Genomic DNA, 14392 nt, shown 5'->3' on the forward strand with positions numbered 1-14392 from the left:
ATTAGTTTTATTTCTCTATTGATAAGTTCAATTTGACCACTAGACTGAGGATGATAAGGTGATGCAATATTATGGTTAACATCATACTTAGCAAGCATTTTACGGAAAGCACCATGAATAAAATGTGAACCACCATCAGTCATTAAATATCTAGGGACTCCAAACCTTGGGAAAATAACTTCCTTAAGCATTTTAATAGAGGTGTTGTGATCAGCACTACTGGTTGGAATAGCTTCTACCCACTTAGTAAGATAATCAATAGCAACAAAAATGTGTGTATACCCATTAGAGGAAGGAAAAGGTCCCATGAAATCAAATCCCCAAACATCAGATGGTTCAACAGCAAGTGAATAATTCATAGGCATTTTTTGACGCTTACCGATATTACCTATTCTTTGACATTCATCACAAAATGATACGAACTTACGGGCATCTTTGAAGAGAGTAGGCCAATAAAAACCAGATTGCAATACCTTATGAGTGGTTCCGTCTCCCGCGTGATGTCCTCCATAAGCTTCAGAGTGACATTTCCATAGGATTTGTTCCTGTTCATGCTCAGCTACACAATGTCTAATAATACCATCTACTCCTTTATAAAGATGTGGGTCATCCCAAAAGTAATGTCTTAAATCATAGAAGAATTTTTTTCTTTTGTTGGTATGTGAAGCTAGGTGGTATGTATTTAGCAACAATATAATTAGCATAGTCAGCATACCAAGGTGTACTATGAGAAACATTTATTGCAGCTAGTTGTTCATCAAGGAAGCTATCATTAATAGGTTGTGGGTCATCAAGAATATTGTGAAGCCTAGACAAGTTATCAGCTACGGGGTTATCTGCTCCTTTCCTATCAGTGATATGCAAATCAAATTCTTGTAGCAAAAGAACCCACCTAATGAGTCTAGGTTTACCATCTTTATTTTCCATAAGATATTTTATAGCAGCATGATCGGTGTGAACAATTACTCTAGAATCAACAATATAAGATCTGAATTTATCACAAGCAAACACCACTGCTAAGAATTCTTTTTCAGTAGTAGCATAGTTTCGTTGAGCACTGTCTAGAGTTTTACTAGCATAATGAATAACATTCAGTTTTTTATCAACTCTTTGTCCTAGAACAACACCAACAGCATAGTCACTAGCATCACACATAATCTCAAAAGGCAAGTTCCAATCAGGTGGTTGAATAACAGGTGCAGTAATTAAGGCTTTCTTTAGTGTTTCAAAGGCTTCCATACAATCATCATCAAAAACAAAGGGAATATCCTTTTGCAAAAGATTTTCGTAAGAGGCCTAGAAATTCTAGAAAAGTCTTTGATAAACCTCCTATAGAAACCAGCATGACCAAGGAAACCTACTATAGAAACCAGCATCAACCTTGGCTTTGTCCACCTCAATGCCTCTTTCAGAAATTTTATGGCCCAAAACAATACCTTCGTTAACCATAAAATGGCACTTCTCCCAATTCAAGACGAGATTTGTTTGTTCACATCTTTGCAAGACTCGGTCAAGATTGCTTAAACAGTCATCAAAAGACTTCCCATAAACAGAAAAGTCATCCATGAAAACCTCAACAATCTTTTCACAAAAATCAAAGAATATAGCAGTCATACATCTTTGAAAGGTAGCAGGTGCATTACATAAACCGAAAGGCATACGTTTATAAGCAAATGTTCCAAAAGGACAAGTAAATGTGGTCTTTTCTTGATCAGATTGTAAAACAGGTATTTGTGAAAAACCAGAGTATCCATCAAGGAAGCAAAAATGTGTGTGCTTGGATAATCTTTCTAACATTTGATCGATAGAAGGCAGAGGGTAATGATCTTTTCTAGTAGCTTTATTTAATTTTCTATAATCAATTACCATACTATAGCCTATGAAAATTCTTTGTGGAATAAGCTCATTCTTATCATTAGGAACAACAGTAATACCTCCTTTCTTGGGGACACAATGAACAGGACTTACCCATCTACTATCAGCTATAGGATAGATTATACCTACTTCCAGAAGTTTCAATATTTCTGTTCTTACCATTTCTTTCATCTTCAGATTTAACTGACGTTGGGGATCAACAACGGGTTTAGCATCAGGTTCCATATTAATATTGTGCTGACATAGAGTAGGACTAATGCCCTTAAGGTCAACAAGAGTATATCCAATAGCAGCTCTGTGCTTCCTTAGAACTTTCAATAATCTTTCTTCATGTTCTAAAAGGTTAGCACTAATAATAACAGGATATATCTTTTTCTCATCAAAATAAGCATATTTCAAAGTGTCTGGCATTGTTTAATTTGAAACACTGGATCACCTTTAGGTGGAGGAGGACCTCCTAGAGTTTCAATAGGCAAACTGTGTTTAAGCAGAGGTTGTTGTTCGAAAAAGATTCTATCTATTTCATTTCTTTCACGCATATGCAAATCATTTTCATGGTCTAGCAAATATTGTTCCAAAGGATCAGTAGGAGGCACAGCAATAGAAGCAAGACCAATAATCTCATCCTTCAAAGGCAAATCTTTCTTATGAGGTTGTTTACTAAACTTGGAAAAATTAAATTCATGAGATTCATCACCAAAGCTAACACTGACAGTTTGTTTCTCACAATCTATTTTGGCATTGACGGTGTTCAAGAAAGGCCTACCAAAAATAATGGGACAAAAGTCATCTTGTGGGGAGCTAAGAACAAGAAAATCAGTAGGGTATTTTATTTTCCCACACAAGACTTCAACATCTCTTAGAATTCCAATTGGTGATATAGTATCTCTATTAGCAAGTTTAACAGTGACATATATGCCTTCTATTTCAGCAGGTGTTATTTTATCTTTAATTTCTTGATATAAGGAGAAAGGAATATCACTCACACTAGCACCTAGATCACATAACCCATGATAACAGTGATCTCCTATCTTAACTGAGACAACAGGCATGCCAACAACTGGTATATGTTTATCTTTTCCTTCATGTTTGGCAATTCTAGAAGCTTCACCATAGAAGTAAATAACATGCCCGACATATAAACTAAGAGATCTTTAACCATAGCAACACTAGGTTCAACTCTGATTTGTTCAGATGGTTTGGGTGTTCTAACATAACTTTTGTTAACCACAGTTGAAGCTTTATCATGTTCCTTCATCCTAACAGGAAAAGGTTTTTTTTCAATATAAGCAGTGGGAACAACTGGATCAACATTGTAAATGATGGTTTCTGATTTAGCTTTTACCGGTTCTTTAATTGGTGGGTGATATTTAAACCATTTCTCCTTAGGGAGATCAACATGAGTAGCAAAAGATTCACAGAAGGAAGCTACTATCTCAGAGTCAAGTCCATATTTAGTGCTAAACTTTTGAAAAGCATCGGTATTCATAAAAGATTTAACACAATCACACTTAGGTTCAATACCTGACTCTTTACCTTCTTCGAGTTCCCAATCTTCAAAGTTGTGTTTAATTCTATCTAAAAGATCCCACCGAAATTCAATAGTTTTCTTCATAAAAGAACCAGTAGAAGAACTATCGAGCATGGATTGATCATTACGAGAAAGCCGAGCATAAAAATTCTGAATAATAATTTCTCTTGAGAGCTCATGATTGGGGCAAGAATATAATATTTACTTAAGCCTCCCCCAAACTAGAGTGATATTTTCTCCTTCAAGAGGCCAAAAATTATATATATATAATTCCGATCATGATGAACTAGATGCATAAGATAATTTTTTTGATGAAATTCCAATTTCAAATGGTTCCAATTCCAAGATCCAATATCGTCGCATAGCCTATACCATGGCAATGCTTTTCCCTTCAAACATAAAGGGAAAACCTTCTTCTTAGCTTCATCTCCGGGCAAACCTACAAGCTTAAACAATCCACAAATTTCATCCACATATATCAAGTGCATATCAGAGCGCTTCACTCCCCGGCAACGGCACCAGAAAATGGCCTTGATGACCCACAAGTATATGGGGTCAATTATAGCCTTTTCGATAAGTAAGAGTGTCGAACCCAATGAGGAGCAGAAGGAAATGACAAGTGGTTTTCAGCAAGGTAATATCTGCAAGTGCTAAAATTGTAAGTAGCGGAGTAGTTTGATAGCAAGATAATTTGTAACGAGCAAGTAATGATAGTACCAAAATTGCAGCAAGGTAGCCCAATACTTTTGAGGCAAAGGATAGGCCAAAACGGTATCTTATGATAAGAAAAGTGTTCTTGAGGGTACACGGGAATTTCATCTAGTCACTTTCATCATGTTGGCTTAATTCGTGTTCGATACTTTGATAATTTGATATGTGGGTGGACCGGTGCATAGGTGTTGTTCTTACTTGAACAAACCTCCTACTTATGATTAACCCTCTCGCAAGCATCTGCAACTACGAGAAAAGTATTAAGAATAAATTCTAACCATAGCATTAAACTTTTGGATCCAATCGGTCCCTTACGGAATAGCGCATAAAGTGGGGTTTAAGCTTCTGTCACTCTCGCAACCCACCATCTAATAAGTACTCCATAATGCCTTCCCTTAGGCCCAAATATGGTGAAGTGTCATGTAGTCGACATTCACATGACACCACTAAGAGAATGACAACATACATATCATCAAAATGTCGAACACATTTCAAGTTCACATGATTACTTGCAACATGATTTCTCCCGTGACCTCAAGAACAAAGTAACTACTCACAAATGATAAACATGCTCAAGATCATAGGATATTAAATAGCATAATGGATCTGAACATATAATCTTCCACCAAATAAACCATATAGTAATTACATACATGATGTAATCAACACTACTAGTCACCCACAAGCACCAATCTATTGTTTTGATACAAAGATTGAACACAAGAGATGTACTAGGGTTTGAGAGAAGTTGGTGCTGTGAAGATGTTGATGAAGATAGCCCTCCCAAGATGGGAGAGTTGTTGGTGATGATGATGACGATGATTTCCCCCTCCGAGAGGAAAGTTCCCCCGGTGGAATCGCTCCGCCGGAGGGCAAAAGTGCTCCTACCCAAGTTCTGCCTCGAAGCAGCGGTGCTTCATCCCGAATGTCCTCCCCTCATTTTTAGGTCAAAATGACATATATATACCAGAAGATGGGCACCGGAGGTGGGCCTAGGAGGGCAGCACCCACCAGGGCGCGCCTGGGCCTCCTGGCGCGCCCAGGTGGGTTGTGCCCACCTGGTGGCCCCGCTCTGGTACTTATTTGCTCCAATATTTATTAAATATTCCATAAAAATTCCTCGGGAAGTTTCAGCTCATTTGGAGTTGTGCAAAATAGGTAGCTTGACGTAGCTTTTTCAAGTCCAGATTTCCAGCTGCCGAAATTCTCCCCCTTTGTGCATACCTTGCATATTATGAGAGAAAAGGCATTAGAATTAATCCAAAAAGCATTATTATACAATAAAACAACATAAATAACAGTAGGAAACACATGATGCAAAATGGACGTATCAGGGGCCATATTTTTCACTAGAGGCTTCTCTATCGAGCACATATCATACGTGGGTGAACCAATTGTTGTTGGGCAATTGATAGATAAGCGCATAGTTGTGATGATATTCAAGGCAATGATAGCATATATAGGCATCACGGTCGAGACAAGTAGACTGATTCCTACCTGCATCTACTATTATTACTCCACCCATCGACCGTTATCCAGCATGCATCTAGGGTATTAAGTATAAAATAGAGTAACGCCTTAAGCAATATGACATGATGTAGACAAAGTAAACCCAATCAATATGAATAAACCCCGTCATTTTATCCTTAATGGAAACCCATACAAATACGTGTCTTATCCCCTACCTTGTCACTGGGATAGAGCATTGCAAGATTGAACCCATCACAAATCACCTCTCCCATTGCAAGATAGATCAATCTAGTTGGTCAAACCAAACGGATAGATCGGAGAGAAATGCAGAGCTATAGCAATCATGCATAATAAAGTTCATAAAAGACTCGATTAATATTCATGAATAATCAGATCATGAACCCACAATTCATCGGATCCCAACAAACACACCGCAAAAGAAGATCACATCGAATAGAACTCCAAGAACATCAAGGAGAACATTGTATTAAATATCGAAGAGGGAGAGAGATAGAGAGAGAGAGAAGACGCCATCTAGCTACTAGCTATGGACCCGTAGGTCTATGGTGAACTACTCATGCATCATCTGAAGGCAGTAAGGATGATGTCGAAGCCCTCCGTGATCGATTCCCCCTCCGACAAAGTACTGGAAAAGGCCTCCAGATGGTATCGCGGAAGAATAGAAGCTTGCGGCGGCAAAAAAAAGTGTTTTGGGTGGCTCTCTGGTATATTAGGAAAACTTGAGAATTTATAGAGGTGGAATTAGGTTAAGAGGTGCCACAAGGGGCCCCCAAGCCTCGGGGGCATCTCCCGGGGCGCGCCTAGCGAGCTTGTCACTCCCTCGTTGAAAGCAAAAAACAGCAACTGGCATTGGGCACTAGGTTAATAGGTTAGTCCCAAAAATTATATAAAATAGCATATAAATGCATATAAAATATCCAAGATCGATACTATAATAGCATGGAATAATAAAAAATTATAGATACGTTGGAGACGTATCACTCGCCTCCAGGACTAGCTCAAGTGTTGTTTGTTGATCATGTTTTTTGGATCTTCGGATATTGTTAAGTGTATTGTTTGTCCCGAAACAACTTTGAGAGTACGACGTTAGAAGAACGATCATATTGAATTGACCCAACTTGTTTGTTATACTTTGAGATACAATCGTCACATGTCCATCGATATAACATGGAGAGTTGACATATGCTTTAGTTCCTTAGACCATCAGAGTATCATAGTCACTTCTTACTGGACGATAGACTTTGTGGTTGCTCAAACGTCATCTGTAACACGGTGATCATAATGATAACTTACAGGTTCGTCGTAAAGTATGACAGGGGGCTAGATAGCTCAAGAGTGGGATTTGCTCGTCCGATGATGGAGAGATATTGGCCCTCTCGGTGTGATGACATCCATCATCGTCTGGCCAGACAAGCTGACTAGGTCACTGGGATGGTGGAACATGTTAATGAGAAAGAAGAACAAAACCGATACCGAGGAGACCGGTTTAGTGAGCATGAGAATGGCTCAAGAGGATATCGATATATCTCACCTCAGGTTTTGTAAAGTATCATGAAACAAAGGGAATAGCACAAGATAACCAAAGCTTCACTCAAATATTATTCGTGTATTCATATGGATTAATATGGATGTCCACGGTTCCACTATTGGTCATTGAACGAAAGGGAGTTTCATTCATGTCTATGTTTTACCGAACCTATGGGGCCACAAGCTTAAGGGGATCACGATCTGCTGACTGCTAGTGGAATACGAGTTATAAGAAAATATTCTCGGAATAGTTTTGAGAATATAAGAAATAGTTTCGAGTGAAATCGGAAGTGTTTCAGGGTTATTGGAAGAGTTTCAGGTAATACCAAAAAATGATATATAGGTGGAAATTGTTTCTGAGGACTTACATATAAATTATAAAGGGATCTAATATGATTAGGAGGCCCCTGAAATTTATTCGTAGTTAATGGGCCAAAGAAAATAAGAGAAGTCCTCTTATGGGAGAGTTAATGAGCCCTATGGCCCATTAGTGGAGGCGCCCCAAGGGGAGGCCGAATTGGGAGGTGGAGTTGGACTCCACCACCCCCTAGGCCGGCGCAAGGGGAGGGGAAACCCTTCCCCAAGTCGGCCACCCCTCACTCTCCCTTCAAACTATATATATACTAGAGGATTTTGGCCTTTGTAGATACAAGTTTTTGAACCTCTTCTAGTTCTAATTTAGACTTGCTCTAGATTAGAGCTAGACCTAGTTCTCTCTAATCCTCATAATAGAGAAGCCATGTGTGGTTTTCTTCTTCTCCCTCTAATTCTCCAGCGATGATTAGCCCTTGATGGCAAAGCGTTGCCGGGTCATGAAGCCTGTACTCTTGCAATTTGTAGAGAGGTCGTGCTTTCGGTCTTCGGTTCAAGGGATTGTTCGTGGGTTCGAGGGACTTCATCACGATCTACACCAACTCTTCATCCGTTGCAACTCGAAGTTGGTAGCGATCGGATATAAACCTCTAATGCGTCTTCATAGTGTTCCTGGACCTTGATCGTAGGATGGAATTTTCTACTACGTTTCCCAACGGCAAGGGCCTAGACTTTGGGGGGGGGGGGTGAGGGTTGGGTTTATCTTTAGCGCAAGGTTCAAGTCATCATAGTCACTGCAATAGGTGAAAATGATGGCTCGGAGCGAAAGCCTCCCATGTGGGTTGTTCCATCTTCGGAGGTATTACTCTTGATCCCTTGACTTGCATTTGATCTCTTGGTTCTATGTTGCTCATGTTTCTTGAATTTCCGCGGTGAAAACCTCAAGTATAACCTTCATTGGTTGTAGGTGGTAAAGACGACATTTTTCTCATTGTTCCCTTGTTAAGGGCAATGTCTAGATTTGCTCAGACTCTCTCTTCAAGGCTCATGATCTGGCCTTAGAGGTTGGATCGGGCGCCCACGGCACGCTCGTGCACCGTTCTCCCCACATAGGCTTCGTTGTTGGAGAACCTTTATCGTAGTTAGGGTGTTACGAACGACAGTGGTTGATGATGAAGTTTTGCTACTGCGTTGATAATTCGGCGGGATCATGACCTTTTTCTTTCTTTCTTGTTATTGCGTCATAATTTGGATGTATGCATACTCGATGCCTTGACTAGCTCATTATGTCCTATTGCTACAGACTGTGTATATTGTCCTTCACAAAACAAAACAGTTATCTCAGTGTTCCCTAAAAAAAAGAACAGGTATCTCAGTGAGTTAAGGCCTAATCTGGTGACATCCTTTGACCGTTATCAACAATTGACAAAGGACTAGGACCTCTAGCCATACACATTCCTTTTTACATTCTCATTCTATTGCTTGTAACCCTGCTTGTCCATTTGACTGTTCTATGTCTATTGTGTCCAGGTGTTGCTTTTCTCTGTTTATATGCAGTCTTTCACTGAAAGGCGTTAACCTAAGCACCAGCCCTTGGTTCGGTTGTAGCATTGACCCTTCTGGGCCTTAGTAGTTTTTAAAAGCAATGCTCAACAACTTTCCGTCTAAAAGATGGAAATCCAAAGGTAGAACTGCGAGGTCTGTTTCTGAGGCGATGAACTTATGACGTCGAAAAGAGGCGACGAACTGACGTTGGCGATAACTTCGGAGGCAAGACATATGCATCACGTACTGCTCCATATAGCCTCCCATAACTTTTCTTTCAAGTGGGGTGAAAGACCGAACAAAAGGGCAAAGGTCTACCTGATCGGATAACTGCGTGAAGATTCTAAAATGGCACTATCGGATGGTCCAATCCGGCAGGTGAAAGCAAATTGTTGAGCCAAACATGGAAGGGAAATAACTGTAACAAAGGCAGATGCAAAAGCCAGAAGTGCATATCCCTCCTCCTCCTCCTTGGCCCCCAAACCAAAGGTTGCCTGCCATTGGGCACTTCGTGGCTAAGGTTAGAACATGGACATGCACGGCCGGCTTTGGCAGAGCCAAGGGATCTCCAGTCCACTCTGACTGATTCAGCCCTATTAGTGTAGTACTACTGTTTAGTTTATTTCTCATACAAGTAAAATATGATTGCTAGGTGGATAAGAATGGCGGAATACTTGGTACTGACGAGTGAAAACTGAAAGCTTAGTTTGCAAGTTAGTCGATTGTGCAGGTCAGCGATCACATTTTCTGTATATCCTACCTAATGATGATTTTTCTCATGTCTTGATAGCAAGCCTGGGCTGTTTATTTGTCAAAGCAATCCAGCAATCTGATTAATTCGGACTGGGTCTTCTTTGGAAGCAGAGAACTGAATCCAGTCTCTTTCAGTGAGATGCGTGGTGGAGATTGTTGCGCAAATGCTACGTACTTGAACAGTTAGATATCGATATGTCATGAACACGTTCGGTGTCGGAATTCTTCAGACATCAACTGCAAGCAATAAATCACTACCATAACTACAGTAGCCTCTTGATATGTTCTTAACTGTCAGAATTTGATGGAACTACAGGTGATGTGTAATACTCAATATAAGACGTTTTTTGACATTGTTATGGGACAGAGGGAGTACTACTGATACTGATATTGGTGTCCTGCAGGCCAAATTCAAGATGTCAGTGCAGTGCAAACAATCTCACATAACAGATAAGGAGTGAGATCACGGAATGATTTTGCAACTGACCATATGGAATGCCAGTTATCTATTATCTCAAATACTGTACTATATAAGTATGTTTTACTCTAGGAAAAAGAATGGATATCTGAAACTTGCTCACTGCACTGCACACATATGAATGAAGGCTATCATTTGCCGTTCCCACCCAACCATTCCTTTCCCAAGCTTGTTCATGAAGTTCATCTTCCCCAACCCCGAAAACATCCATCACCAGCCGTCATGCACTGGCATAACAACGACATGTTGTAGCACTTGTAACAACTTAACCTACACATACACAGATCCTAGCACCATCTAAACAACGTACAGGCACAAAACACAAGGCGTGTGCAGGGACGATCTCCGGCCGACCGGCCGCGCGCGCGTTGTCATCGCCGTGCCTGCGCGATGGCCTGCTCCAGGTGCTGCAGCGACCTGTGGTAGCTGACGAAGCCCATGAACCAGAACTCGAAGCCGTCGTTGGTGAGCACCTCGATGTAGCGCTGCTCCGGCTTGTGCTTGTTCTCGGTGGGCACGGCGCGCCTCACCTTGCGCAGCGGTATCGTCACCTTGTACGGCACGCGGAGCTTGGCGCCGTCGGGGGCGGCCACCGCCAGCGAGCGGTCGCTGCGGAAGGCGACGCGCTCCGTGGACACGAAGAGCATCCCGGCGATCGGCCCCGCCGTGGTGGACAGGTAGCACTGCGACGCCCTGACCAGCCGCTCGTTCTTGTCCACGGAGAACCACTGCCGGAACACCTTCTCGACGCCGCCGGCCTGGAGGATCCTGGCGCCCAGCGTGAGCTTCCCCTTGACCGTCTCCGACAGCTTTGGCCCCAGAGTCACTGCATACGTTGGGAACAAGGAATAATTCAGTCTAACAATCTCTTAGTAATTGATGACGGACGCATACGGTACGACCAAGAAGAAAGAAAATCAATTTTCTTTCTGATTGGTTGGCGTTCCGTGTTGAATGGAATTAAACAAGAACAGACAAAACAGCGGTAATTGCTTACCGTGTTCTTTGATGCCCTGGGCGATCTTTCCCCTCTTCCTGCGAACTTGGCTCGTCTGGTCGCGATCGGTCGCCGTCGAGCCGTTGGAATCGCCGTCGTTGTTGTTGATAGATTGGAAGGAACCGGAGACGAAGCCGCCATGATCAGGGGGGGTGATCGCCTCCTCCACCTCCGGGAAGTCGGGCTCCTCTATGCCGTAGGCCGTGCTGTTGACCGGGATCCCAATCACATGATCCTGATTCGTTGCCCCCTCCATCGCTACTGATCGATCAACCCAGCTCGCAAGCAAGGAATCCCTCGCCCTTGTCCCAATCCGCTGCTCTGCTCCGTCTCCTGCTCTGCGTCGTCGGTGCGCCGAAAGTAATGTGCGGTGGTTGTTGTTGCTGGTAAGCTCAGGTCCAAACTGAGAAGGAGGAGAGCCCGTTTTATAGGCTTGGTGGCCACTCGACTCCACCAGAACCGCCCGGCTGGCGGTCTATACCATACGAATAGAGTAGTACATACTCCCTCCGTCCGGACATACTTGTCCGGCGAATGGATGTATCTAGATGTATTTTAGTTCTACATACATCCATTTGTATCCATTTCTATGACAAATATTTCGGGAGGAGGAAGTATAGTAATTCCGCGAGCGCACTTTGGAATTGAGAATGGATGGAACAGTCCTCATCCTCTCATCATGATAAAAAGTAGGCTTGGCGCTAGAAAAAGAGCTCGGTGGCTACCTAACTTTGCGAGGGCATGGGACCCGCCGCGTGCTGCTGCTTTTCGGTGTGTCATCCGTTTGTGTTTTCGCGCACGGAGGGAACCTTTTCTCCTCTGAAGAAAGTCTCCAACTCGTCCAACCGGTTCAGTTCAAGTGCATATGCATTTTGTGCTCCACGCTAACAATATCGCACAATCCGCATCACCGCATGCATTGCAAGATGATGCATATTCCATCATCGGTTCGGTGTCTGCCGGGGTTCACGAGATTGCGCCAAATGGCCGATCCCAGCATTGTGGCCGGCAAGCCGATTGGCGGTACCCGTTTTTGCACGCAAACAGAATACTACAAACCTGCGAGCACCGTCAGTCAGTGGCATTGACAGAGAAAGGAATCCACGGAGATGCAGACGGAAGAACCTATACCTACAAGGCTACAACAAACGTCGATGGCCTGAATGAGTCAGACGGGGGCACACCTAGATCCGCATCGGATCAAAATCATGGCTCCCCAAAGGCCGTGACCGGAAAGCAGGGGCGAGTGGACGACGACGCCTTTGACGAGGCCGACGGGGTCGTCCCTACCGGCGCCACCAAGGGCCGTTAACTAACCGCCATGGCCTACGCTGCATACACACAGGGCAAAGCTGGAAGCGTCACGAATTCGGCCGCACCGTCCCTCTCCTCATGCTGACTTTCGCCTTTGCTTTCCCTATGACTATGGCCACGGAGGCCCCGGTCACTAGCTGCTCCCCATAGCTTCGCCAGCGCCGCGTCCGACTACGCGCCGAGTCACCACCCGCCCCGCGCATTCGCGGTTGTTTTTCTGCATGTTGGACAACGCCGCTGGTTCGTTGGTTGGCTCCCGATCCGCTGCAGCGAAGCGACTGGTAATTGCTTGCTGGTTTTTTACTTTCACGTCCTCCTTTTGTTTATTTTTCCTTTTCCAAAGGGTGCTGTCACTTCTTCGTTTCCTTGCTCGGTTGGGTAAACATCCATCTTTGTGCAACTTGTGCTTGCGTATGCATGTATTCCTAGATACGTGAATTAGGATATATTTTCTTCCTGAATGGAGTAAGTAAGGTTATTTTGTTCCTGAATGGAATGTGGGCTCCAAAGCCAAGCATCTGCATTTCCACATAATGGCCTTTTGTGTTTAACTTTTTTTAAACCATTATTAAAGAGTTTAACTTTTGCATAGTTTTTTGATGCATATGATTGAATCTTAGAGCAACTCTAGCAAAGCCATCATATCAGTCTGATCGGCATAATAACCGTCAATATGGCGATTTTGCCCAAAATGTCAATCTAGCTAGGTTGCCATAATTTAGGAATTGCGCTCCTGTAAGTGCATCTAGTGCCACCCCTAGTTGGTTTTGGAGTATTGACGACAAAATTGGTTGAGAGACTAATGCGTTTGTGAGAATTGCAGGATAACGCAGGTAGTGTCCCTCATTGATTCGGTTTACCTACCGGAGATTACCCCTAAAAATGTATGAAGTCATTGAAGACAATGGTGATATGTGAAGATAGTCACATTGAAGACTATGACATAAGAAGACATTGAGCGAAGACTATGAAGCGCGAAGACTGTGTTTTTTCGTTGTTTCCTTTTCTTCTTTGTTGAGTCATAAGAACCACCGTACTGTTAAGTGGGGTCCAAGTGAACAAAGTCAGAGTGACTGAAGTGATGCTCAACCCAAATCCTATGTCTTCGAGCGAAGACAATGAGAGCAAATCTTATCCAGAGCTGGATGAGTCAGCTTTACTTGTAGCCCAAGTAAAGTTGTCGTGTGTGTTTGAAATCTGACCGTTGGAATACGTGTCAGTTCCTTAGTGACCCAGGGTCATTTCGGACATACCAGGTCGGGTTGCCTTGTGGCTATAAATAGCCCGCCCCCTACACCATAAATTGATGGCTGCTCAGAGTTAGTTTACGGCTTTTGTCGTTTTGAGACCAACCCACCTCGAAACTTTTGAGAGAGAAATCCTTGCGAGGACAAAGCCCAAACACCCAGAGCCAAAGAGTGTTAGGCATCACTGAAGTCTTTCTGTCTGTGTGACCTGAAGACTTATTACACTTGAGGACTGTGTATCCTCCAGCCGGTTAGGCGTCGCGTTCTGAGCATCCAAGAGTCATTGTGGATTGCCGGTGAACGAAGTCTGTGAAGGTTCGGAAGTCTACCTTGAAGACTTACCAGAGTGATTGAGCGAGGACTGTGTGTCCTTAGCTCAAGGGGGAATAAGGTGAGGACACGGTCTTCTGAGTAGAATCTCAGCCTCCCTAACCAGGCGTACAGTTGTCACAGCAACTGGAACTGGTCCAACAAATCCTGTGTCTTCAACAAGTAACTGGTTCTATCCCTTCCCTCCTTTACTTTGAATTTGTCTTCGTGAAGTCATTGCTTATTTGTCTTATCTGTTTGACTTCATTGCTTGACTACTATTGTTGATTGGCTTCATACTA

At 42.9% G+C, this 14392-nt stretch overlaps 1 protein-coding gene across 1 annotated transcript; it reads right to left on the reverse strand.

Annotated features, from left to right (window-relative positions):
- Positions 1-10308: 10308 nt before the first annotated feature.
- On the reverse strand, positions 10309-11614 carry LOC119325384 (putative GEM-like protein 8). The gene is made up of 2 exons (XM_037599136.1): positions 11221-11614; positions 10309-11049 (listed from the first exon to the last, which is right to left on the reverse strand). The coding sequence occupies exons 1-2, from the start codon at positions 11474-11476 to the stop codon at positions 10595-10597; spliced, it is 711 nt and encodes a 236-aa protein (XP_037455033.1). The 5' UTR covers positions 11477-11614; the 3' UTR covers positions 10309-10594.
- Between the last annotated feature and the right edge of the window lie 2778 nt (positions 11615-14392).

Source organism: Triticum dicoccoides, chromosome 6B, assembly GCF_002162155.2.
Source record: "Triticum dicoccoides isolate Atlit2015 ecotype Zavitan chromosome 6B, WEW_v2.0, whole genome shotgun sequence".
NCBI classification, from domain to species: Eukaryota; Viridiplantae; Streptophyta; class Magnoliopsida; order Poales; family Poaceae; genus Triticum; species Triticum dicoccoides.

Bases quoted from the DNA above. Each gene is read 5' to 3' on its own strand.
- LOC119325384 (XM_037599136.1), bottom strand. From the start codon at position 11,476: ATGGAGGGGGCAACGAATCAGGATCATGTGATTGGGATCCCGGTCAAC. The intron at 11,050-11,220 runs GTAAGCAATTAC...CAACGTATGCAG, and splicing joins CCAGGGCATCAAAGAACACG to TGACTCTGGGGCCAAAGCTG.